The sequence below is a fragment of the Leptosomus discolor genome, chromosome Z, assembly GCF_034619465.1.
Source record: "Leptosomus discolor isolate bLepDis1 chromosome Z, bLepDis1.hap2, whole genome shotgun sequence".
NCBI classification, from domain to species: domain Eukaryota; kingdom Metazoa; phylum Chordata; class Aves; order Leptosomiformes; family Leptosomidae; genus Leptosomus; species Leptosomus discolor.
The window spans coordinates 17,824,960-17,852,647 of NC_141419.1; the positions used below are offsets into that span (position 1 = coordinate 17,824,960).

Below are 27,688 nucleotides of genomic sequence, written 5' to 3' on the forward strand. Positions count from 1 at the left end.
CGGCCACCCTGCGAGCGGCAGGACGGAGCGGGCCGGTTCTAGGCCGTGGAGCGCCCGGGGGCCGGGCTAGGCCGTGGGGCTGGCGGGGCCGGGGCCGCCGCACCTGTATTCCCTGACGGGCCGCGCTAAGCCATTGGCTGCGGCGGGGGGAGTGGCGGCGGCGGGCCCGGGACGGCAGGCTCGGCTCGGCTCGGCTCGGCCGCCATGCTTCTGGGCCCCTGGCGGCTGCTGCTCCGCGCGGCCACCGCCGCCCCACCCGCCCGCGCCTACCGCGGCGAGGCGGTGGCGGCGGTGGGCTCGCGCCCCGACGCGGGGTCGGCGCTCTACCAGGTAGGGCGGGCCGGGCGGGTGTGCCCTCCGCCCGATGGGCCGCGGCGGGCAGGGGCGGGCAGCGGTGCTGAGCCCCGGGGACCCACGGGAGCCGGGGGCTGGACTTCCCGCAGCTGGGCCGCGGCGGGGCTTTGCTGAACGCTGAACGCTGCCCGCTGGCGGCTGGGCTGGGAGCGGGCCGGGGCGCGGCCAGTGCCGGCCCTCGCGGCCTGCCCCGGCCCACGGCTCGGCCTCACTCAAGGTCCGCGCCTTAGTTGTGGCAGAGCTGCCGGTGGTTGAGGGGAAGCCCCAGACGTGAGGCCCGCCCTGCGAGCGGGGCTGCGGGAGGACGAGCATGTGTGCGCCGCGGGCCGGGCCTGCTTTGCCCGCGGCCGCCCGCGGGAGAGCAGCAGCAAAACGGGGACGCGGGCTCTGAGTGGAAGGAGAGCAGTGGCCATGTAAGAGCTGGTGTTAGAGCGGCCGTTCCGCGCACTGGTACGGCGTGGATACGCGCTTCCGTGGATCAGCCCGTCGTCACCCCACAGGCAGGCCAAGGCCCGCAGTGCTGCTCCCCGTTTCGTACTTCGAAATGCCAAGTTCTCTTTATTTTATTGATGCTGAGTGTAGAGGTACCATATAAAAAGAACGTGGGCTTGTACCATTGTCTGCCTCGTTAGGGATTTTTTTACACTTTTTATTCAGAATGCCAGCTCTTGCAGCATTTGCGATGTTGAAGAGCTGATCGATGTTGTGCTAATGAAGAGGAGACAGGGATGATTTCAAACTCCGAAATTTTCTTGTGTTCACAAATAGATTGCTGAGTTGAAGATACGTGGAATAGTTTTACAGAGACATGGGCATGCCTCCAGAAAACAGGGCACCAGCAGAAGGAACTGTCTTTTGAGGAGAAGGAGGACAAATCGATGGAATTCCAGTTGTCTTTACAAAGAGAACAGTTTTAAGTCTGGTGTAAATTGTTTTAATTTTGATGGGGCATTAGTAACATCATCATATTCAAGATAAAAGTGTTTACAGTTAGGCTGAGAAAATCATAGTTTTGGGTGTGAATCAAATCTGGCAGGAGGGCATGCATTTGTTTTCAAATGTCAAACAGCAAGTGAAGCAACAATATGTGTTCTTACAGAAATAGTTCCTATGGTTCTGTGTTTGGTTTTGCCAAAACTAGATTTTGGGACAGAAGTTAGGTGACTGAGTGAAATTTGAATGTCTGTATGTATATATGCGTATACAAAGCTTGTGTATATGAAGTGTGCGTCTATGTATATGTGTATATTCATCTTTTGCATACCAGAAAACCAAAGAGTAATATTTTAATAAACGTGTTTGCTCAGCTAACTGTTGCTAGGTTTGCATTTGGGTGTGTGTACCTTTTGATCTCGAAAGAAAAGCAAGGTTTGTTTGGTAAAATATCTGATAATGTTAGTATTTGTTAGAAATAATCTAGAGAGCACTGTAAATGCATGTAGTGCTTTACAGACACAGAGAGCTGAGGTCTCTGCTGTGAGGCACTTAACCCTCTGAAATAAAAGTAATACAGGGAATAACAGTGCAAACACAAGAAGGCATAACAATATGTGATGAAGGTCTTGCCTTCTGTAGCTAATGTTTGCCTTCCTGTCTGTGAACTCAGCTAGACAGGCTGGCCTTCATAATGTAAACTGTCTTTCAAAAGAGACAGGTGAAAATGTAATTTAAATATGAGTGAATTTAAATTCTGGAAAATAAAGGACATTCTATGTAAAGATTCCAAGGATTAGCTCTTACAGCCACTTTGCTTGTGTACCCATAGTTCAGGTAGCTCATGCAGTAACTGTAGTATTGGTCTGTGGCTTTTGCCTCATGATTTTGCTTTAAAGTTTGTAGAAGCCCTGATATTAAAAGCAGAACTTTATAGAACTTACTGAGGCAAGGGCCAATTTCCAGAAGGAACTTGGGTCACTTTGCTGGCCTTTTTGTCTTTAGTGAAGAGCCAACAAATATGTGGTAGAACTATGGTTTGGTTCTGAGAGGGACCTTTTCTGTGTGTATTCGAAACCTCCACAGTAAGCTTTCAAGGCATCTTCACTTTTCCTTTGTAAGGTATAATGATGCTGTGTTCTGGTTAAAGGCCTGAAAGTTAAGGGTAGAAATTAAGTGAATTTAAGCAACTCAAATATTTTAGTACAGTATTTTTTATAGATTTTTTAAATGTCCTTTCACAATTTTTCGTGTAGAGTAGCTAAAGCAGCTACATTGAGTTGTTGATTCAGAATCTCATAAGGAAGCCTATGATTGCGATTGCTGTGCCTGTTTTAATTTTGTCTGCCATTTTTACCTGCTTGCTTTGCCTGTGTTAAAGGTGAGTCTTTAAGCTCAGTATTGTGTGCAAAAAGTGAGTGTATTTAGAGGAAGCAAGCTAACTGATCAAGGAGAAATGGGGAAAACATTTTGTGTGTAATGCTGCAAAATAAGCCTGCTGGACAAGCAAAACATTCACAGGTATAATAAAATTGGGTGTTGTGACAACTGCAGGTTTTTAAAAGTACGAAATTACAATGGCTTTTTTACAGATTTTTCACAAGTGAAAAAAGTTAACTTGTAAACAGAGTCTTTTGGAAAGGATTAAAAGCAGGTTTTGTTTTCTTCAGTGTGGCATGTGGTTGTGTGTCTGCAGTTACTGTCTGCAGTCTTTCCTAGGAGCAGTGGAGTCAAATTAACAAGACGTGGCTTGGTTTGTTCTTGGTTTTTGAGATGCTGTGACAGTGTAAAACTGCCAGTAGGTCATTGCAGTGTGGTTTCACAGGTTAGGAGGAGGAAAAACTGTTGCAGAGGTAGCTGTTGGAGCTGTGCTGTGGGTGGGACATGGGAGAAGGAGGGTTGAAGTATCAAAAGAAATAGAGTGAAAGGAGAATAATGTGGTGGGCATACTGATACAGCCTTACAAGGGAGGGAGGAGATGCAGAAGTCTGGTGACCTTCCATGTCCTCGGTAGTCAGGGCGGGCTCAGCGTGGCACCACACGTCAGAGATTTCATTAACTGAGGTTGGTAACTCGGGGTGCTTTAGGCGGTGGCTCGCGGTTCTTTAGGTGGTGGCTCGCGGTTGGGTGGTACAGAATTCACACAGTGCAGGCTGTGAGCCATATTGCAGGTGGCACTTTGTTAGAGCGTGGGCAGTCCTTCCCAAGAGCCCACAGAGGCTCAGGAGTTGGACTTAGTGTTTCAGTATGTCACCTTGATCTTGCTGGACAACCTCTAAATGCTGACCTTATGTATTAATTGCATACATGAGCTGATAAAATTGCTAAGGCTTGTTTTCACCTGATACATCTTTATCTTTCAGTAGAGTATTATTAATCTAATCTATTAGCAATTACAAAGGGGGAGAAATATATTCTTTTGAAAGTCTTCCTATGCAGCTAAAACAGTTTGAATGCAAGGTGCATGTGTTTGTGTTTTTATTTGCTTTCTGCTTTGTATCTTGGTGGCCTTCAGTGACTAAGACAGAGCTGAACAAACTTAACTGCGGCCCTTGTTGCTGCTACGGGAAACCTTAATTCTGAGTGTTTGAGTCTGAATATAAAGAGTCACCAAATTGTTTTTTCTGTCAAAGTAGACTCTAACATCTTCTAAATGAGAATTAGACAAGGCAGTATAATATTTTTTAGTGCAGCAGTTATTTTGTTCTTTTATTGCAGTTAGGCTTTGCAAACATGTAACATAGCTCTTAATATGTCTGGGAAAAAAAAAATTAAGCTTGACTAGTACCTTTTAATTCCTAAGAAATGGTAAAAAAATGCTTTAATGAGCACACAGAGTTTTGGATAATTCTGATAGAAATGGTAAGCTCAGTACTGGGTCACTCGTATCCAAAACTAAGAGTGTTTGTTTTTCTAAAAGGCATATTGGCAAGAAGACGAGACTTTCTGTTTTTTCAAAGCCTCATTTTATCTTTACATTCTACCTAAACAACAAGAATGTAAAAGGTGTTTACCAAATTCTGTTTCATCTAGGTCATTCATCTTTTGGTACAAGAGACATAGCAGCACTTAATTTGAATCCACATGATGTTTTTTACAAAATAGATTAAAAAAGCAAACCTGTAACAAAAAATTAACAAAACCTGAAAAATAGCACTCTAGCTCTGTAATGACTAATGCTATTTCTGTTTATTAAACTTGGAACTGGTTTTTACAATGCTAATGCACTCAGAGCTTTTGTGAAGCATGTTTATTAAATGCTTTGGGATACTTGAGGAAAGCAAATACATAAGTAGAAATTTTATTACTTTAAAGACAATTCAGAGCCAGTACTTAAGGTAAAATGAAATTTGGAAGAGAAATATGTCTTGTACTTTCTGTGTTTATTTGTTAAAAAAATTTTTCTTACTCTTGGTTAAACTTAAAATGCTGTTTTGTTCCCTGTGTAGGAAAACTATGAACGAATGAAAGCACTGGTAACTGAACTCCAAGAGCAAGCAGAAAAAATCAGATTAGGTAAGTATGATAGTCCAGATTTTAGAACATTTGTTTAATTTGTCCAAAACCCAGCTTTATTCTTTGGGGTTTTTTCCCCCTATAGTTGTACATTCATTGATCAGGTTATTCAAATCGGATATATTTGCCGGATTATAGTAGTCATACTGAAATTTTAGCTCATCTGCTTAAATCTAGATTTGCTGTCATCCATCAGCTGAAGATCTCGAAAGGTTTATGTCTAAGCTAACTTGGTTCAAAATTTAGTTGCTTTTTTTTTAAGCTAAGAAAAACATTCGCAGCATTAGCACTTCTTTGTTTATCACAGTATCTAGTGTATCTAGTGTGTTAATACCTTTTTTTTGCCAGTTGAATATCAGAGCAATATCCTAATGCAAGCAAATCCATAAATTACTGGACACAAACATAAATGAAAGCGAGGCTGATTTAGTCAAACAGAACATTAATTTCATTGCCAAAGAGGCAAAAAATAACCAGATAGATAGTGAAAACTGCGTATTCAGAGTCAGTTAATTTTTAATCAGTTAAGATCTTAGTAATCAGTGGAATGGATGTTTCTAATGGCAATTTTTTTTTTTTTTAAATAGGTAGGATTATTAATAAAAGCTTTTACTGATATACTTTCCAGTTCACCTACTTCCTTGCTTCATCTGCTGCTGCCTGCTTCTATAACAAATTGGTTTGGCACATGTGCTTCTGTTCCAGTTGCATGGTAGTCTCTTCACGTGCAAAGAGGATTTTCAAAGACCCTAGCTGCAGTTGTGCTGGCAAACAAAAGCACGTCCGTAATACTTTAAAAGATTGAAATCTGTGTTTCTTGACTTGTAAGACTACCTGAATTAATTACAGTTGACTGTGATTAATGGGGATGATGAAATGAAAATGGCTTACAAATGCTTAACTGTGCTGCCAGAGGTTGAGCATGCAGCTTTAATTCTCCCCTTGTGTCCATCATGATACTGTCTCTTCATGCACTATTTCATATATCATGCAATTTCTTTTACAGCTTTGAAATGGAGCACAGTTATGATTTTGTGCTTAATGTTTTTTGTTGCTTGCTATGAAACAAAGCTGCAGGATTTCCTGAGAAGGTGCTGAAACCCATGGACTGCCTCTGTCTTTTATGACTGTAGAGACTGTTGAGGATTTCCCTGTGTGGCTCATGATCTAAAGATCATGGCCTTCTTCACTGCTGCACATTTTCCTGTTCTTGCCTGTTACCTGACAGCAGGACAAGGAACACAGCCCTCATCTTTCCTCCATCTCAGGGAGCTCTACAGGGATGTTGATACACCCTTTTGAGTGACATCGATTGAGATTGCTTTGCCTGTAGTTTAAGTATGAGAAGAATTAGGTACTTATGCTGAATACTTCTGAAGGATAAGTGCAACATCTTTTGCTTTGTAAGAGCTCTCTTTCAGAGGATAAGCTCTTGCTTGAGGTCTTTGTAATGAATGCTTCATTCTTTATCTATTACTTCAGTGTGCTTTTGTCACTCCATATCCCATTCTGCTGAGTAATCCCCAGCTGTGCAACAGGAAGATGGTTGCTGTCCCAAAGAATTTACAGACCATGATAAATTGCAACAGATGGCTTTCTGATAGCAAGCACAAGAAGCAACTGAGATACTTTTTAGTCTCCATGACGGACAGCAATCATAGTAGATCAGCAGTCACAGTGAAGTTTTTGTAGACTTCACTGTAAAGGAGAAATTAAAGAAGAGATTTGAAATTAAATGCCTCCAGGTTTGTTTCACTGTCAGGGACGCTACTTCTCACAGTCTACAGAATAGAAGCTAGCTAGGGTAGAGCAAAAGTGAGATCTTGGAAGATAAATGTTCAGTAGAATGGCTACAGGGCGTGGAGTGCAGGCATTTACAATTAGTGTGTGAAGAGGAGGAGTGCACAGAGATGACAAAAGTCACAAGAGGGAAAATTATTTTTGCTGCATCACCCTGGGTATGAATGAGAAAGGTAAGATGGATGTCAGAGAAAATGTTGTAGTTATGACATGGGATGTTGAGAACTTGGATGAGAGTATTGGCTCTGGGGTGGATATGAGAGTTTGTATTTAGGAACCTTGTTCAGAAAGGGTTTACAAGATTTAGACTCAGGCTGGATATACAGACCTAATGAACAGGCTGAATCAGAAATAAATTGTGGCCTTTCTGGCTTGTCTAACAGGTAGGAAATGGTGTGCATAGTAATCAAGGAAGGAGGTTAGAGAAAGGGCTTGAAAGGTAGGCTTAAAAGCTCTGTTTCAGTGATACTTAGCTGACAAAGAAATCTTGAAGTCTCAGGAGAAGTGTTAGGAAAATAGCACCTTTTTATTTTGGATGGGGGAGACAATTTTAGAGTGATGAGGTGGATCAGTGATCTGTCTACATAGAGAGACGATGTTTGTATAAGCTGTTGTAAAGAGGCTGAGGTGTGTCAACAAATCTTAAGTATTGAATGACACAAAGCTCTAGAGAGCAAAAGATATGATTTAGGATGACCTCGAGTAAAGGGTTGAAATGAAGCAAAGATAAACTTGGTATTAAATTCTGTGTGCCTGAACTCTTCTTACAGTTTTGGAGTGATCTAAGGAAATGAATGCAGGTTGTGTTGAGTCTTTCAAGACTGGATTCAGCATAGCTATTCTGAACCAATTGTGGGGAATAGTATTTTCTGTAGTTCTTACTGCTGTGCTTTTGTCTATATATTTGTGTTTTCAGCCCTTATATTTGTTGCCAAGCAGTGGAAGAATGTTTCAGACAGCTATGTTTATTAGAATATTTACCTCAAGACTAACTATAAAAAATGAGGGGGAAGATGGAGTAGATTCTGAAAAGCAAGCATTTTTATCAATACCTTAAATCTGTTTGAACTGGAAAACATGTTTATTAAATTCAATATTAAGGTCCATACTTCAAAAACTGGAAACTCATCAGTACTTCTGTTCTGAGTTTTAATATAAGTGGTGGTTTTATCTGTCTGCATCCATAGTAAATCTAACAGTTTACTTTTGTATCACAGGAGGTGGAGAAAAAGCTCGTAAGCTTCACACATCAAGAGGAAAGCTGTTACCCAGAGAAAGAATTGACAGGCTTATTGATCCTGGGTAGGTACTTTCTTTTTTTAAAAACACTTCAGGTTCTCTTTTGCAGGTGAGTACTGTAACAGGCTTGTTTTCTGTTTAGTCTCCATAAACACTGGCAAGTAACAGTTGAAATTTTACAGATGTGTTCTTTGAAATATTAATCTCTTTTAAAAAAAAAACCACTAATTTTTAAAAATTTAACCTTTTAAGTAAGACTCAATGGCAAATATGATCAGTTCCTTTTTAGAATTGTGTTACATTTCTTATTATTCAGGTCTCCATTCTTGGAGTTCTCCCAGTTTGCAGGTTACAAGTTGTATGGTAATGAAGAGGTACCAGCAGGAGGCATTATCACAGGCATTGGACGAGTATCTGGGTGAGAGATACCAGTGATCTTCTACGTTATTGATAATATGAAAAGGAAGAAGGTATAATTCTCTTCAGTTTCCAGTATTAAGCTATTAGCATTTTTAGTGTTTCGTTTCTGACACCCAAAAAATCAGCAAAGTTGGTGTGTTAATTTGTTCAGTCTTAGCTAAAAGGAAGTGATTTTATATTTTTATTTAGTTAGTGTATCCCGTATTAAAGCAGAACACAGACAGAGTCTGGTGTCCAATGAAGAAAAGAGATTAGTGCATCGGTGAGGCAATTTCCAAAAAGTGGTGCAGTATTCTAGGCTAAGAATTAGTTTTGCTCACTAGAAGTACCTCCAAGACTATTGTTGGAATTAAATATGATGCTATGTGGCATTATTGTAGGCAGTTAAGGGACTGTGAAACAGGACATCGTAGTGCTGAGGCTGCTGTTACAATGTGCATTTGAGGGAATGCAGGTGAGGAGGGCCCTTCTTGAGCCTCGGGGCTTTGAGAGTCCTTGGCATGTTTCAGTCTTAACCAACAAACATGCTTACTCTTCAAAATATTTTTCACTTTCATAAACTTGTTTTATTTTTAGAGTGGAATGCTTGATTGTAGCTAATGATGCAACTGTCAAAGGTGGTACCTATTACCCCATCACTGTTAAAAAACATCTACGTGCTCAAGAAATTGCAATGCAAAATCATCTCCCTTGCCTATATTTGGGTAAGTCCCATTGCAGAAGTAACAGATGTGGTTTGTTAAGGGTGGATCAGTATTTATAGATAAGACACTACTTCTTTAAATAAATGTTGTTGAAACTGATATGTCCCCAGAGTTGACTAACCAGGTATGTATTTTAGACATACATATTCGAATGTGTTTTCATCAATACTGCGTTACCTCTACAGATTGGTGGCAAGTCTTAACCAGAGGGTACCCACAGTTTCTAAGCTCTATCTTCTGTGCTGCTGTAGGGCTGGGTTCATAAGATAGAGATATAACTATGCCTCTGTATTGCTTTCTTACTGCTTTTCTTTCTGTCGTGCTTGAGCAATTCGTTGTATGGACTCATCCACTCTTAATTCAAATTACAGTTAAAAAAAAATAGTTACTTTTGGTCAAGCATGTAGCTGTATGAAAGAACGTACCGAAGAAATAAAAAAAGTCTTAGTGCCAAAAGTCTCGGTTATAGTTTGGATCAAGAGATTTTTACGATTTGGGATGAATTTTACCAAAACAGAAATTTCATTGTATATTATTTTGCACTTTGAGTTTAATCTATTAAATAAGTACAAACTTAAATCTTCGTCTAAGTTTTACTTATGTCTACTTTTATTAATAAAAGATAAAGATCAGAGTGCCAAATGTCTTTAGTATGTTATAGGTAGTATTTTCTTAGCTTGGTTGTGTACAAATGTAAGAGCTTTCTGCCAGTGTCTGTCTTTCAGCCTCAATTCCCAATCTAGTAACTTTTGAACCCGTTAGCCAATTTCAGCCAAATTTGACAAAGTGATTTAAGAGAGTATGTGTTCCTGCAGATTTTGTGTAAGTCAGCATCAGCAGAGAAAGACCATTCTACTGTCTGCATTTGAAAAATATGATGGGTTAGTCCTTGTGTGTTCCACTTGGCTTAGCGGCTTACATTGCAGCTGAGAGACATTAATTGTTTTGCCAGTTGGGATGTTTGTACTAGTTAAAGAGTCAGCATAAATCTAGGTCCTGGCCAGCGTAAGTGTGTGTAATTTCTTGCTGTGTTGACAAGCTGAGCAAAGAATGTTGGAAGAAAGATTAGGAGAAATGCTAACTTGAAAGTATTGGTGGGGTGGATACAGGGACGATGTGTATGAGGACTTTGTGGATTGTCATACTACAGCGGAAAGAGTCTTGGAGGCAAGGGGAGGGCAAAATTTTATCTTTGTTGTAAAAACCAGAAGAAACTTAGCTTTGCTGTTTACAAAACAACTATATGATTTTTTTAGTCTGAATTTTCAGCAAATTCTGTCTGTTCAGGCAGCTCCGATTTTTTTTTTAGTGAGTTATCAGTGAGCGATTATGTGCAGATCTACTGTTTTAAGATCTTACGGAATGAGGAACTGTGGGACATAGGTATGCCTTAGAAACAGAAGTTTTTATTCAACCTTTGAGATGTATAGTCCTTGTATATATACTGCTCATCACTCAAACCTGGTGAATTATTTTACCTTTGCAATTTCTGTACCTGGTCTTCTTTCAGTTCATTTCAGTTGTGTGATCAGGAGAGAGTGTTTTGTAGTCAGTCAGCACTCTGCTGACCATCTGATTTTCATGCCAACTTGAACTGCCTTTTCCCTCAGTGATAGCTGCCTAGGCATTAACTCTGATGTGGACACCTGGTGCCAGTTATCACTAGTCAGTCACTGGTGTGGTTGTTTTCTTTTGTGTCAGGGATGGTCCATTTCACAATGCTGATGTGCTGACCAGGTTGGCGTTTGTCTAGTTGCTAGAGTTAATGCTGGGAGAGTGGTTCTGCAAGGGCAGGAGAAAGAATCAAAACCCTGCTTCACAGTAAAGCTGAGTGTAGGGCATTACTGTCTGCAGTTGTGCAATGTGAGAAAGTGCATGTGGACAATTGCTCATAGGTAAAAATTAATTACCAGGAGCCAGAGTTCTCAGAGGTGTTTGGCCTCCCAGTGCATTTCCTTCTAGTCTTCTATCTTCTTTGGAGTCTTAGGACATGATGTATTTTCATTATTTGGGAGTGGAGAGGTAGCTGCTGGAGGGCACATCGTGAGGCAAGGACATGTAATAAATGAAGGTTCCTAAAGATAGTATAAGGTCTTCAGTATGTCTGTATAATCGAGGTATGAAAGTACGCATGAACTCAGTGGTGGTTGGTCTCGCCATTTTCCAGAACTTTTGACAGAGTTGCCATGGACTAATTGAGTTAAAATTGTACATTGAAAGTGTTTGTAGTTTACATGTTTTGCAGTAAGATGAGTTTAGAAGTTTGTATAGGGAGATACAATTGTGTCTCTAAGCACATCCGAATTAATTTTCCATTAGAATGATTGGGATGGAGGGGGGGGAGGGGGGGCATGTTACTATTTACTATTTTTCTTTTTTTTTTTTTTTTTTCCCCCAATAATAATATCCTAATACACCTAGATTGATGGGAGTACATACAATGTTAGTGATGGTAAATGCTGTGTATTTTAAGTGGCATGCAGGTATTTTACCAACAACTTAGGTATATAACAATGTTCAAAGACATGTTAATATATTTTTCTGTCACTCTAGTTGATTCAGGAGGAGCAAATTTACCTCGGCAAGCAGAAGTATTTCCAGATCGAGATCATTTTGGCCGTATTTTCTATAATCAAGCAGTCATGTCCTCACAAGGTATTCCGCAGGTAATTTGCTTTTACTTAATAATTAAAGGTACTAATCAGTTTTTATGCTTGCTGCCTTTATTTGGTTTCAAGGCTTGTACCCATGCTTTGTTTTTGACAGCACTGTGTTGTGCTGACCTGATGTCCCAGTGTGGGGATTGGAGGCACTGTAAAGACAGTAACTGTCCACAAAAAGTCATTGTAGTTTTGAAGAAGCTCTTTTCTTTCTTGGCCTTAGTGTTAATGACATGACCTACCTGCTCCTGTCTTGGAGTAGGAGAAAAAAGGGACTTGACAATGTGGTAGGTAGAGCCATGTGAGGAAGCATTAGTAAATCTCTCGGAGCAGTTCTTCCTCAGTGCTGTAAAGGTGAGGACCCCTTTGATGATGGTTAGTAAATGAGACATACTTTCTACTAACAAGGGTCTGTGTGTATTTACATATCCATTTTATACACTGATGTGCTGTGTGGTAAAACTGCTCTAACAATGAGGTTATTTTCTAATGTATTAATGAGGAATAGAATGAATTGCTGTTAGTCACAGTTCCTGGATTTAGAAGTGGTTTTGTGTCGTGGGTATTTCAGGAGTGTGCTGGGGTCAGGTTTTTGACGCAGGTGTCATACTAGGGGAGGTGCACTTCTGGATCTATTACTCATGAAGAATGTAGAACTGTTTGAGGATGTGATTGCTGATGACAGCCTTGGCTGCAGTGAAAGTGGAGGGCAGAGTATAAGGTCCGGATGGAGGTGAGGAAGGCAGGTAGCAGGATAAAGACCCTGGACTTCAGGAGAGTAGTCTTGGGCTTTTTAAGGGAATTGTCAGCATGGACTTGTGAGAGGCTGCCAGGGAGGGCAGAGGAGTCCACGGTCTTTGAGGATAACCTCCTCCAAATAAAGGAACGCTCCAGGAAAGCAGGCGACTGGTTAATTCCTACAGAGTTGTTGTCGAGTCAGTCAATGCCCAGCCTCTTCATATAGTTGTGTGGTCCTCTCATATGCCAGTTTCCTACTCCCCTTTGCAGGCCAAAGAATTCAAGCTTACTTAGCTGTTCTTTGTACAGAAAGTGTTCCACACCTTTGATCATCCTAGTTTATCTTCTGTAGACCTTTTCCTAGGTGTTGCTATTTCTTTTTTGAGATGAAGGAGCCAGACTGCATTACTCAGTATGTTAACTAATGACAGATAGAGAGGTAGATAAAACACATGTGTATGAATGTATGTATATAAAATAGCATAATGATATACACTATTCTGTTTGCTGTTCCTTTGCCGGTAGTTCCTAACATCTTTGATTTTTTTGAGGGCTGATGAGTGAGCTGGTGTTTTCACTGAAGTATCTTAATTTCAAGAGCCTGCTCCTAGGTGTAGTTGTCAGTTCAATGCCTGTCAGTTTATATTGGCTGGATGAAAGAAGGTGAACCTGAGAAGAAAAATTGGTTTAGAACATTAGGCTTAGAAATAGGTGTTGGAACCTCAAGCAGAGTAAATGTTTAGCTAACTTACTGTTTCATCTGAGGACTCTCATGGAAGTATTTCACCACCATGTTGTTTTGACATACTTGACTGTAGAACTCATTGTTAATGTAAAGTGGAAATAGGACTTTATTTTCTTCTTTCCTACCAACGTCTGTCATTGAGATGGATAGTTGGGCTATTTTTGGATGGAGTGGTTGGAACCATTTTTATTTATTCTGTGTGAGATGCTGTGCTTGTTTGAATCTCCTAGTCCAAAAGGAGGAAGCAGAAGGTGGTACTTCCTTTCAGTGTAAAGCAGATGCAGAGGTCAAGGATGCAGTATTCCATCTGACTCTTACATGGCAGACGTTGGCTTTGCATGATTTCTGAGGAAACTACATTTGTTACCTTGGTGCCTTTTTGATACGTTTTGGAAGCAAGTCAGTCTTCAAATCTTCAGGTGTCTTTTCCTCTACCACAGAATCCTGAAATCTGTTGCCTCCAGTCCAAGGCTGAAGATTCCAACAACACACTGAATCTCTTTAGAAAGTCTGACATATTTTAACTTCTGCAGTTCTTTTCTTTCCGACAAAAAAAGTGGAGCAATTGTAATGATTGACTAGGTCTCCAGAGGAAAAGCACTGTTTAGTTAGAACAAAAATATTTATGGAAAAAGACAGTTTACAAGCTAGCCATCCTGCGGAGTCACTGATAGATCTAGGTTGTACTTCAGATTTATACATGTGAATAAGATTGGTCCTGGTGTTTTTGTGGAACAACAAGCATCAAAGGAGACAGTCACAGAGCTGTTTTGCTGAATTATCTTTTTAGGAGAAGTTTTGGTAAAACTTAGTTTGCTAGAGATTCCATTCATTATCTGGTATGGGAGTAGTGATTTTTAGATGGTATTTCAAAGATGAATATGTAAACCCACTTTGCAAGTCTGAAATTACTGATGTCAGGCAGGACCTTTCTAGAAATTCCGGGCCCTAAAGTCATGCTGGTGTTTTCCTGAATATCTTGAAACAACTTCAATGTATTTGTAAAGTTCCTTAAAGTTGAATTTGTTTTTATTTCAGTTACCGTGTGTCTGAATAGTGTCGTATTAAGAGTAGCGTTAAGAGTGTAGGAAAGATTTGCCTTTTAATAAAATACATTTCTGTTCAGTATGACACTGATGAAAGTTTGACTTTCTTAAAATATTTATGGAACACTAAGAAAAATGTTTTGCTGTAGTGCTTCCTTCATTTAAAGGATGTAATACAGGTGTATTTTGTTTGGGCAATGTTTCTATCCTTTGTATCATTTGAAAAAGGCGCTATTAATATTTCTATGTCTGCTATTGATGCTGTGCTAGCAGGCTGTGGTAGCTGGAATCATCTTCCCTGTCTCAGAGGATGTTTCGTTAGGAAATGGTGTTAGGAAATTATGCTCCTCTGATTTCCATTCAGGTTAATTCTTCTGACATGGGAGTCTGGATGTTGTTAGTTTTCTACCTGCTGCTCTTTGCTGTGGCCTGCCTGAAGGCCTGTTTCATCAGTTTATCAGCCCTTCTCAGTTTTGCCGTGAAGGTGCTTGCTCTTTTTTGCTTTATTCCTTTTTTTTTTTTTTTTTTTTCAGTAGCCTATGGTGCTTTTAATTTCTCCTTCCCCTTTTATCTGTGGCTAAGTTGTTATACTCCTACTGCAGCTTTAAATTGTGTTAATGTCTGTATGGCTGTGAATCAGAAAGCTTTGATTAGCCTCTCATTAGCTGCTTTCTAAGCTCTCTCACACACATACGCTGCATGGATACCATGGGGAGCTGAGCAGTGGGTATGAAATAGTATGTGCATTCAGAACTGTTGATTTTTATTGTACTTCTAAGTAATTTCCTATGTAGTAATTCAAAGAACGAAGCCAGGAAGTAGCACGTTAGTTGGCAATTGTGGTTGTACTATTTGACAGGTAGTTTTGGGGTTTTTCCAATATATACTTATTCCAATTTCTGTATTGGAAAAAATAACACCTGAGTTAAAGTTCAAATGCAGGCACATTTTTCAACTTGAACATGTTAAAATTAAGAATAGGAAAACGCCACAGTCCTGGGAGGAAAAAATCGAATTAACTTTTTCCCAAAATTTCCTGCTTTTCTAAAGTCTTATATTATCTTTATGTTTACCAGGAGGTATTTATTAAATGCACAATGGATACACTGCAGATTAATTGTGGGACTCTGAATATAGTTTAAGATACTGAAAACAGTTGCTGAAAAAGCTGTTTCAATTGATGATGGCAGGTTGACATAGTTCATCTGCTCCTGCTTTAGATACAAGTAATGTGATTTGGAAGTTTTGTTTCTGTGCTGTTTTCTTTTAGGAAGAAACATTAGATTATCATTTATCACAGAACACTACTCGATGTTGCTTTGGAAATATTTCCAAAGTTAACACAAACCAAGATTTTTTTCCATGTGATTGTGAAAGGAAGCATTTCTTGTCGTTTGTCTTTTCCATTTAAGTATGCTTTACATGCTATTTTGAAAGCATCTGTGGAGGAGCTCCCCTGAAGGAGAAGTTAAGTGAGAAACTTCACTTTCATGATCATACACTGCTACAGTATTCATCATACCTGAGGTCAAATCAGTTTTGTAAAAGTGTTGCCAAAATATTACTAGTAGAAAATGTTCATTGGATAGATGTTCATCTCAAAATTAGGCAAAAGGATGAAGCAGAAGTTACAGGCTTTAGCATGAATAATGAGATACCCCACACATCTTGAAGCAGCAGAGTTAATTAGTTGGTCCATTGAAGTACTCAAATTTCATACTAGGAGATGTGAGGAATTTTCTTCAAAGGATGTTAACATTGATGAAATTATGCCAATAAACATCAGCTGAAGCTGATGCTCTGACTGAAGTATGAGTACCAGGAGCAACCTCTAGGTTTCAACCTTTTACCATTCATCAGTAAAAACAGATTTCGTAGTAGAACGTGCATCTCTTCAAACATGTCACGTAAGTAGCTCATGGTGGTACTTATATGAATTTTCCTGCAAGGTGGCCTGAAGGTCGTAATTTGAGAGACTGCTGAAAACTAGAGAGATTCCCTGTTTTTTTGAAGAAAAGCTAAAACACGAATAAAAAGTCTGCTGTGTCAGGCAAAAATAATCTTGCAGTGCTGTCCCAGAACCTGTGTTAAAATCAGTACAGTATATAATAGCGTGTGCATTTGCTATTTTTAAGGGTTGGACAATTCATTAACTTGTGTTTTTTGTTCTCCCAATAGATAGCAGTAGTAATGGGATCCTGTACAGCAGGAGGAGCATACGTACCTGCGATGGCAGATGAAAGTATTATTGTTGGCAAACAGGGAACAATATTTTTGGGAGGACCACCACTGGTAAGGATACAGAAGATTCTAGTAATGTAGCCCCCTAAAAAATTGTGCTGCTGGCAATTGTACAGGTTAAACTATTGAGGCCATTGGTGAGGTGTTTCTTGGTGAGATGTTTTCAGATATTCTGTAGACTAGTTTGCATTTTTTAAGTACATCTGCATGTTTCTATCCTAAATTAAATCTTTTCTGTCTGTTAGAGAGGTATATACATATGAATCAGACTTTAAGGTGTTTTTATAGTACTGCTTTTAGATCGCTGTGCACATTTTAGATGGTAAAAATTCTTTGTATATTTAATTAGGTAGTCTCTAGGTTTGACTTGAAATTTAAAAAAATAAATTACAAGCATGTATTTTATATATCAAGAGTTAAGATCAGACAACTTCAGAAGCAGAACTGATATGTTATATTTTATGTCAGTTTACAAACAAAAGAACTACACTTAAGATCGAGTTTGTCATCATTTCCTTGCTTCCTTAGTAAGGAAACTGACCTGAAGAACTTCTGTGAATTATAACTTGCTTTATTGTGGAACTCACAGTGGAATTTGTGACTGTGCAAAATATTGCAGCATCAGACAGCTTTAAAATTATAGTAGCTTGGTTCCAACAGAAAAGGGAGTGCTTGAGTAGGGTTTTCTTTAAAAAAAACCAGCTGTACCAGTGTGTGTTCTAGTGTAGGCTCAGTTTTGTACTAATACAAATAATAATCTTTGCTAACAAAGATTATTTTACTTAACACAGGCTTTACAAGAAAAAAGGAATTTCCAGTTGTAACTGTTGCATTAGTTTGTGAGCTAACAGGTAGGGCAGCACCCAGCACAACTGCTCTTGGATAAATTTGCTTTTTTGAAATAAATATTTGTTTAGTTGAACAAACTGGTCTGAGTCAGCACATTGACTGTTTTGGTTATAGTCTTTTGGGAACTTTTAGGAGTGCTTCCTGTGACAAAGCCAAGTGCAAATCAAGTGCCTCTCAAAAGTCCTTTAAACTTGAGCAGGCCTAAATGGAGAAATCACTTTGTGACATCATTGGTAATGAAAATACTGCTCCGCTCAATTCCTGCAGTAACTGAGGCAGGGAAGTCTGCTGGAAGTTACTTCTTTTCACTACATAAGAGGCTGTGAGAATGTAGCAGGTCACACAAACTGTGGGAAGACTACCACTGACAGATTTTGGTTGACCAGTTCCTAAGGCACAATCGTTTTAATTTTCTTAAAAGCATGAAGGACTTACCTGTGATGTCATTTAGTGTTTACTTGTATAGCACTGCTGTCATTTCCGCAGTATGTTTTTGCATTTCATTCTTTTCCTTTACTTTAGGGTGTTTTTTTCCCTACTGTGTGTGTCATCTTGATGCTAAAAGTGGATTTAGCATTTTATAGCCTTTTTTTCTTCCAAAGTTCAATGGATGGATGGATTTTAAATTCTTGTGCAGCTACAAGAAAAACGTCTTTATTGTTTATGCAGACATACTTTTCTATGGCTGGTAAATGCAAATTACTATTCCAGAACATCGTGAATAAATTCATGATGTAATTGGCATATTGAAAGCAGCAGGGGACACACACACGCCTATAAGTACAAGGATGCTTTGTTGTTTACCGTAATAAAATAATGGATTTAGCTTGAAGTATTTCTTATTTCAATGGAGGCTTTCCAAGGTGTCAAGAACAACAAAGCAATAGGCAAAAGCAGATGAAGTAATTAATAGCAACTATGTAATTTAATGCTAATTTATTTACTGCTAATTAGAATTTAGAATTCTGGAATTTCTCTCTGTTGAATTTCTCTCTCTCTCTCTGTTGAATTTCTCTCTCTCTCTCTGTTGAATTTCTCTCTCTCTCTCTGTTGAATTTCTCTCTCTCTCTCTGTTGAATTTCTCTCTCTCTCTCTGTTGAATTTCTCTCTCTCTCGCTGTTGAATTTCTCTCTCTCTCGCTGTTGAATTTCTCTCTCTCTCGCTGTTGAATTTCTCTCTCTCTCGCTGTTGAATTTCTCTCTCTCTCGCTGTTGAATTTCTCTCTCTCTCTCTGTTGAATTTCTCTCTCTCTCTCTGTTGAATTTCTCTCTCTCTCTCTGTTGAATTTCTCTCTCTCTCTCTGTTGAATTTCTCTCTCTCTCGCTGTTGAATTTCTCTCTCTCTCGCTGTTGAATTTCTCTCTCTCTCTCTGTTGAATTTCTTTGTTTACTTACAAACAACAAGCTGAAAGAGACTAATACAAGATAAAAAGGAACAGAGACCTAGGTAAAACTTTTAAAACAATTTCTGGCAAAGAAATTCGGCAAAGAAATTCGGCAAAGAAATTCGGCAAAGAAATTCGGCAAAGAAATTCGGCAAAGAAATTCGGCAAAGAAATTCGGCAAAGAAATTCGGCAAAGAAATTCGGCAAAGAAATTCGGCAAAGAAATTCGGCAAAGAAATTCGGCAAAGAAATTCGGCAAAGAAATTCGGCAAAGAAATTCGGCAAAGAAATTCGGCAAAGAAATTCGGCAAAGAAATTCGGCAAAGAAATTCGGCAAAGAAATTCGGCAAAGAAATTCGGCAAAGAAATTCGGCAAAGAAATTCGGCAAAGAAATTCGGCAAAGAAATTCGGCAAAGAAATTCGGCAAAGAAATTCGGCAAAGAAATTCGGCAAAGAAATTCGGCAAAGAAATTCGGCAAAGAAATTCGGCAAAGAAATTCGGCAAAGAAATTCGGCAAAGAAATTCGGCAAAGAAATTCGGCAAAGAAATTCGGCAAAGAAATTCGGCAAAGAAATTCGGCAAAGAAATTCGGCAAAGAAATTCGGCAAAGAAATTCGGCAAAGAAATTCGGCAAAGAAATTCGGCAAAGAAATTCGGCAAAGAAATTCGGCAAAGAAATTCGGCAAAGAAATTCGGCAAAGAAATTCGGCAAAGAAATTCGGCAAAGAAATTCGGCAAAGAAATTCGGCAAAGAAATTCGGCAAAGAAATTCGGCAAAGAAATTCGGCAAAGAAATTCGGCAAAGAAATTCGGCAAAGAAATTCGGCAAAGAAATTCGGCAAAGAAATTCGGCAAAGAAATTCGGCAAAGAAATTCGGCAAAGAAATTCGGCAAAGAAATTCGGCAAAGAAAAACCCTCCCTCAAAAGCAATTTTTTGTAAATATATGACTGTAATTCAGGTATTAGGAGCTTCTTGGTGAAAAGTGGCATAAATATGAGTGAAGATATTAATTGAGAATAATATTAGTTGAGTGAGTTACATTAGTTGATTCACGCACCTTTTTCTTGAGATAAGGAAATCGGTATGATGAAAGAAATTAACTTTTACACCAGCCTGCTATTAGCTTTGTTATTGTGTTACAAATAACTGCTCTGGTTGCAGGAACATCTGTGCTGCCTATGTACAAACCATTTCTACATCCAGCACAGTTCATTAGCTTAGAGACAGTGGCTTATAAAGTGGCAGTACTGCCTCTGGGGCTTGGTCAGGTTCAGAATAAGTTGTTGCAGAAGCTCAGCTAGTAAATCTGAAAGACCTGAGCAAACTCAGCTCTTCTAACATGACATTTTCATTGGCAAGAGTGCTGGGGAGTGCTGTGCACCTCGAGTGATTGTGCTGGAAGCTATGTAGAGCTGGAAAGGCTCATCAGACCCTGGGATTGCACTGAGTAATGTGTCCTGGTGAGCTTACTCAAAGCCAGTTTCTTCCAAGCTCCAGTGTTAAGCTAATGCTCAATACTATCCAGGAAACTGTCTACAAAGCTGAAAAAAAGGGAACCAGACTCTCTTGCTCTAAGAGGTTGGTGATCATTGAACATCTCAAGGGAATTTAGGTCATACATGTGTACCACTGACGTGGTGCAGGAGACTTTTGCCAGGATAGGCAGCTGGCGAAGGGTGGCCTGAGTCAGGTCTCAAAGGGAAGACTTGACTAGGCAAGTTAGTGACAGCAAGGATGTTGTGAAGTTAGAAAGAAAGAAAACTTTTCACCACTTCCAGAGAAAGGTTTCACAACTATTTTCCAGTTTAATTTGTTCCTTAGCAACCTGCAGAGGTAATGATACTTATCTTTGCCTGTATAGATAAAACTTTAATAACACTACCTGTCAGCGTTTGTTTGGTAGAGTTTTTCATATTCTCACTGAAAATATTTCACTTGCCTCTCTCTAAGCGTCAAAATTACTTCAGACGTCCATAAAAACTTCCATTCCTTGTTGTAGGAGAAATTGTAGTCATTATTGTGTATGCTCTGTTCCCCAAAATGTCTTTCCTATATGAAGAAAATTGGATTGGATTTTATTGCTCACCTGCCTAAAACGTCCTAAGGAAGTGAAAGAAAATCCCTGGTGTTAGGTATAATTAGTTTTGGGATGTGTATGCTAAAAAAAAGTGAGTTGCAGCTACAGTACAAAGTCTAAAGGGTAAGTTTCCTTGGCTGCCTTTGTAGAAAGGTGAGGAGTAATAACTTTATGAACAGGTAGGTCTCAATAGTAAGAGGGGAAGTGTCACAGTAGTAGTAATACCTAGGGCCATTCTTCTGCATTTCACCAAGCTGAGGAATCTATATCCTCACCCTTGGCAATACTGCTTTGTAGCTCAGGGTGCCGTGTTGACCTGTAGGCTTCTCCATCCCCTTCCAGAAACTTCTGATTCTTCCTTCACCAGGAAAATTTGCCACTTTTTATGCTCAGCAGTGAAGGAAAGTCTGGTAAAAATGCATGAGTTTGTCAAATTCATGTATGTGCTGAATGAACACATCAGACCATTCTGTTGTGGGAAATGCCAGTTTTATTCAAAGTTTGTGCTCATTTCTCCTGATGATTGCTAGCTAAAGTAGCTTGAACAGGGGTTTCTTTGAAAATCCCTACATATCTTGTCAAGGCTCTGTTTGCAGTCTACTAGAATTTAATGAGCTTTAAGAAAGTTAGTACTATTTAAACTACTGTTTGTAGAATGCTCTATTGCACTGCAGTACCTGGGAAGGTGATGGTGCCAATAATCCTGGAAGCTATTTCCAAAAACCCTACGGACAAGAAGGTGACTGTGAGTAGTCAGCATGGATTTACAGTGGGGAAATCAGGCCTGACCAAATTGATAGCACTTTATGCTGAGATGACTGCTTCAGTGGAATCAGAGAGAGCAGTGGATGTTGCTTATGTTGACTTTGATGAGGCTTTTAACACTGTCTTCCATAACATCCTCAAAAAATGATGAAGTACACACTGGGTAAATGGGCAGCGAGGTGGTCTGAGAACTGACTGAACTGCTGGGCTCAGGCTGGAGTTGAGTCAGTAAGTGGTGTATCCTGGAGGTCAGTACTGTTTAGCATGTTCATTGATGACCTGAACAATGGTTCAAAGTTCACTATTATAAAATTTGCAAATGGTAAAAACCCTGTGAGGAGTGGTTAATAGAACAGATGGTTGGACTGCCTTTCAGAGGGACCTCAACAGGCTGGAGAAAGGGGCTGAACCGAGCCTTTTGAAGTTAAACACAGCAGGCAAATGCTCCTTGGAAGGAATAATCCTGGGCACTAGAACGGGCTGGGGACCAATCGGTTGGGAAGATGCTTGGCAGAAAAGGCACTGTAAGTCCCAGTGGACACCAGGTTGAACATGAACCAGCAACGTGCCCTTGGAGCAAAGGCAACCAGCAACATCCTGGGCATGCATTAGGGAGAGTGTTTCCAGCAAGTCAAGGGTGGCAATCCTTCCCATCTACTCAGCCTTTGTGAGACACATTTGGTTTACTGGTCCAGCTCTGGGCTCTCCAGACCAAGAAAAAGACATGGACATACTTGAGTGAGTCAGTGAAGGTCCATGAAGATAATGAAGGGACTGGAGCGTCTGTGATATGAGGTGAGGCTGAAAGAGCTGGGACTTTTCAGCGGGGTGAAGAGATGGCTCAGGGAGAATCCATCCATGTGTATACCTTGCAGGGGGTAGTAAAGATGGTAGAGCCATCATTTTTGCCCAGTAACAGGTCAGTAGGCTACAGGGCACGAACTGAAAATAAGAATATTTACATGTAAGAGAACTTTTTTACTGGAACGATGGTTGTGCTGAACAAAGTTGTCCAGAGGGGTTGTGAGATATTCAAAACTTGACTGTACATGGCTGTGAGCAGCCTCCTGTGGTTGACCCTGCTTTGAGCTGGGGAGTTAAACTAGATGGTCTCCCAGGGTGACTGACAGACTCGCAACTCTGATTCTGTGATTTGGAGAAGGAAAACTTCACCTCTGTGGAAGCGGAAAAAAGCCGTTTTTGTAAAGTTTATTAAAATGAGCGTCTAGATTACTGCTGTAATAGAAATCTGTGCTTTAATCACATTTTTTCAGAATTCTGCAGTAGTCATAGAATTACAGTATGTTGTAACTGCGTACTGTATCGGATGGGTAAAGAGAGGTGTATAGAATTTTTTAATAGAATGATAGAATAGAACCATAGAATTTGGTTGGTTGGAAAAGATGCTTAAGATCTCAAGTCTAACTGTTATCCTAGCGCTGCCAAGTTCACTACTAAACTATGTCCCTAAGTGCCGTGTCTGCACGTGTTTTATATAGCTCCAGGGATGGTGACTCAACCACTTCCCTGGACAGCCTGTTCCAATGCTTAACAACCCTTTTGGTGAAAAAGTTTTTCCTAATTTTTCTTAGAAGTATGTTCTGTTTGTTGTTTAGTGAAGACTGAAGTTAGTTATGTCTCTGATTAATGAAAAGCTTCTATCAATATCAGAGTGCCACACCTTTGTATTATGTGGGTAGCCGTTCAAATTTAGAAGCAAAAATCCTACTAGTGAAGAAATATCTATACTTAATTTTACAAAGTTGACAGTTTCGAAGTGTGTATATGTGTATATATTTATATATTTAGTGTGCGATTTTAGGCATGAAACGGAATCTGAAATCAGTTTTGGGAGTGATCATGATTTTCTCTTCCCTTGTCTCTTATGCTATCTCTGTACTCTGTGTGTGATGGATAATGGTTTCACCAGCTTACAAGGAATCCTTTTCAAAGCAGTTATGGTAGAGTGGAGATGTATCAAGAAAGATTTTTTTTTTTGCTGTGCAGTAAATGATACCACTTTGTTTTGAGGAGTTCACTCACTCTCAGATCCTGTCAGGTCTGAGATTTGACAGATCTAGGATGCAGGTTGTGCATTCCAGGTGTTTTTATGGAGACCTCATACTTGATCCAAGCAGTTTTATGCCATCGATATGCCTTTTTTAGGAAAATTAGTCTCGCCTAATATTTTGTGTTTAATGAAGGATGTTGAAAATAAAAACTGCTAATGATTGTTGTATGGTTAATATTTAAATAAGTAAGTTAAAATTCACAGAAGAAGAGTTTGTGTAGAGAAAGCAAAGTTGAAGAATGCTTTCAACTGAGGTATTGTTTGTTTGAAACAGTGCAGGAAAGGAGCGGATTTGAAATTGCTAAGCGCTAAAAAAATTTTGTGAAAATGTATGTTCGTAAATCTAAAGGGTGTGTAAGTATACTCACACTAATAATGGACACAGCTATAAATACAACAGTATGTGGAGAATCTTTATAAAACCTATGTATTAATGTTAGAGTAAGGCTACAAAGTCAGAGAAATTAAGTCATTTTGACAAGGTTCTATATTGTCACATTTTAAATGTTCTGAGGCAGAGTAACTGAGGAAATATTATTAATGAAGAAGCATTTTGCAAAGATCTCTTTTACTGCTATAACTAAGCCAGTATAAATATTAATGCAAGACAAGTGTCAACTCGAACGCTCATTTTCCTTTTCTTGTGGTAGGTTAAAGCAGCAACAGGTGAAGAGGTATCAGCGGAGGATCTTGGAGGGGCAGATCTTCACTGCAGGTGTAAAGAAATATTTTTCCAGAATTAATTTCTTCCATCTTTCAGACTTTAGTAGGGTGAATTTGTTTTTTTTAATTTATATGTAGATCTTTTTTAAGATCTTAATTAAGATTCTGTGTTCTTATCTGGTGCTGATGAATCATTTTGTTGTTAGAGTACCATGGTTACCTTATGTTACTGTAGTTAGGATCTTGTTTCCTTCATTTACTGCTTTAAAATACTTATGTGTCTAATGTACTGCAGCATCACACATAATATGGAGGACTTTTCTATACCGTTTAATACCGAGTATTAATAGAGTAATACACATAGTATGTATTGCAGATTGTGTCTTTCATACTATCAGAACTTACTTCAAACAAGGTGCAAATAGCTTGTGTTTTTTGTAAGAGAATACTTGTTATCAAACCAAAGAATTCTATACACTTTCTGGTTCTAAAATAAAAAGAATAGGGAACAAAGTTAGGTATTACTGTACAATAAACACTTAATTTTTCTTTCAGTTTACTGAAGTCAATAAAGATTTTTTTCTGTAAACATGTTTTCTTTATAATTTTGAATTAATTTTAATTTCCATTTGAACAAAGCTTGTCACCTTTTATGTTGTCATTTAGTTTTTTTACTTCCCTAGAGTTGCTATTTTGTATCATATCTGCTAACTTGATTGTACTGTTCCAAAGAAAAGTTCAGGCATGGGTTCTATTTTGAAAGTAATTTCGTAACAAAACATGGAGAGCTATGCTGTAGCATCTGTATTTCAAAGAAAAGTACAAAACTTTCAATGTCTTAAAAGTTTTAAAACCCGCAGATTTTCATTGTCAGATTTTTTTTTTAAGTCTTCACATTGCTATTGGTATTTGTCTACAGAAAATCTGGTGTAACAGATCATTATGCTTTGGATGACAATCATGCACTTCATCTAGCAAGGAAAGCTGTAAGAAATTTAAATCTCCAAAAGAAAGTCGATGTAAGTATATAGAATCTGAAAACACTGTGTTGTTTAAATTATGAATGCTTTTCTTCTCTTGATTTATACAACATGTGTTTTGTCTCTGACTTCGGACACTTTGAAAATGGAAGTTACAGTTCTTGTCCTTAAAGATTTCTCTAATGTTTCAGTTCTGCAATTGCATTCCTGCTGCATTATTCCTAATCACTGGTTGTGAAGCAACTAGAACAGTGCTTCAGAGTCACAGAATTGTGCTTTAAGATTAGCCCAGTCTTGCAAGGTGCTTAACTTAATTTTAAGCCTAGGTGATCATTCCTATCGACCTAAAATTAGATACCTGCTAAAGCATCTCCTTGAATACACATTTTCTATGATTATCAATGAAAGGTGTCAAACTGAGGGGCTAGACCTAAATCATGGTATGGTATGGTACGGTACGGTACAGTACGATATGGATTTAAAAATTCCTTGTAGAAAACAGAATGGATAGCATATGGGAGAGGAATTGCCTTAACTTATTTTGGCCCAAGACACAAGAGGGGGAATTGAAGATTAAAGCTCACCAGCTGAAGGAAGGCAAGATATTGTATTCAGTTGTGTGGCAAAAATCTTGACCAGTTTTTCAGAATACTGCCTGCCTAAGAAGGCACAGGGTGAAAGTAAGCAAATGGGAGGACATGCTTAACTTTTGATAATATGGAAGAAGCGGAGCGTGTATGGAGGTATATGCAGGAGTAGAAACAAAGGTAACAGTGAGAAGGTGTTATCAAACTTCGGTTTAAGAAACTTGGTCTTTATGCAAAGTGAGGACAAGCCAGCACAGGCATTTTGATGTGGTTGGTGAAGAGAAGACTGCTCAAAGCAGCTGGCAAATTAATTGTTTGGTTTTTTAAGTCATAATGTGGACTAATAATTCCTGGTGGAATTGTTTTGTTCAATTGCTACAGGTGACTGTTGAACCATCAGAAGAGCCTTTATTTCCTGCTGATGAAATATATGGAATAGTTGGCGACCAGCTAAAAAGAAACTTTGATGTCAAAGAGGTGTGAACATAAATGCAAGACCTGCATGCCCATACGTGCATGCACTCAGTTTTCTTTGCAGGAAATCACTCTTTCTATCATCATAGTTAATCTACAGAAATCCGATTTTGGGGTCTGTAGAGAATATTTACATTTCATTAAATCTTTTTTTTTTTTGTATTTTTATCCAGTGGATCCATTGCAATGGCAATGGCATGTTGAAAATTTAATGCATTTTGGTTATACTTTTAAGTGGGATGAGCAAGGATCAGAGATTTATAACATTCTGGAAAAACTGCCAGAAAATAGGGAACTTTGCATCAGCAAAGAATTCTATAGACTTGCTGAATGATGTGATAGCTTGCTTTTTCTCTTAATCCTGTGAAAGTAAAAGATCAAATATTTTAAAATTTATGGAGTACAAGCACACCAAACAATTCAGTGGTCTCCCAGCCATGTATGGAGACTATTGTACTCTACATGCAGGTCTACTGTAATTATTTGCCTGGTTAACCTTCATCAGAGATGACATCCTCTCTCATATTTTGCATATATCCCACATTCAGAGTCTTTTTCACTACCAGCCAAGCATTTTAGGAAGATTCTTAGGATGTACCTTTCTTAAAATATTTGTCAGGAATTACTGGGATTTTTTTTGCATTAAGGGGAAAAAAAGATGAACACTTTTATTGAGTCTTACACACTAAACTCTTGAAAGTTGTAATAGCTTGGATTTGTGTTCTTTGAAAGTTGAAGTAAATACCTTCTGGCAGATGTCTTGCTAGCAATGGATCTATATTTATATAGTATAGATCCTTCGCATCTCAGAGAAACCTCAGAACCAGTCTTCAGTATGTCACAAACTTAAGCAAAGCTGAAAATAAACGTATCTCTAAGAAAGTGACTCATGGCTGTATATGGTTTTGTCTTTATAAATGTGAGTCTAGTGATTAATGCTTAATATAAACAGAGGTAGCGTTTTTTATTTGAAATTTAACTAATCAGGGAAACTTTGTTCCTGTATAATTTAAACTGTTCAGTTAGAATATTCTTAATCTTGAAATGCCGGGTGTTAATAAACTTGTAGTAAATCACACTTTAAAAAGGAAATGGGCTTTGCCTGCCATCCAGACTATAGGGTGGGCTGCTGGATGTTCTCTAAATGGAAAGCATTTATTTTAAGTTATATGTTAGCATGGTCAGTCTTTCTAAAGTTAAAAACTATGAAGGATTAGGAATTTAATTTTATTTTTCTGTTTTTTCTTAAGGTCATAGCTAGAATTGTAGACGGAAGTAAATTTGATGAATTCAAAGCTTTGTATGGGGAGACTTTAATTACAGGTATTTAGAAATATACTCTAATTATTCTGTATATGTTCCCACTGGTTTTATAATGGATTCATTCTGTTTGGCTCACTCATTGATACTTTTAATAATGTTTTTCTTCAGAAGAATA

General features: G+C 38.9%; 1 protein-coding gene across 1 annotated transcript in view; it reads left to right on the top strand.

Moving 5' to 3' along the window:
* Positions 1 to 204: 204 nt before the first annotated feature.
* MCCC2 (methylcrotonyl-CoA carboxylase subunit 2) overlaps positions 205 to 27,688 on the top strand; it is a 41,499-nt gene continuing 14,015 nt past the window's right edge. The window contains exons 1-11 of the mRNA XM_086479425.1: positions 205 to 330; positions 4,737 to 4,803; positions 7,821 to 7,905; positions 8,159 to 8,260; positions 8,839 to 8,966; positions 11,520 to 11,632; positions 16,334 to 16,447; positions 24,197 to 24,261; positions 25,129 to 25,228; positions 26,158 to 26,253; positions 27,501 to 27,573. Coding sequence (XP_086335551.1) covers positions 205 to 330; positions 4,737 to 4,803; positions 7,821 to 7,905; positions 8,159 to 8,260; positions 8,839 to 8,966; positions 11,520 to 11,632; positions 16,334 to 16,447; positions 24,197 to 24,261; positions 25,129 to 25,228; positions 26,158 to 26,253; positions 27,501 to 27,573 — 1,069 coding nt within the window. The remainder of the gene's footprint in view (positions 331 to 4,736; positions 4,804 to 7,820; positions 7,906 to 8,158; positions 8,261 to 8,838; positions 8,967 to 11,519; positions 11,633 to 16,333; positions 16,448 to 24,196; positions 24,262 to 25,128; positions 25,229 to 26,157; positions 26,254 to 27,500; positions 27,574 to 27,688) is intronic.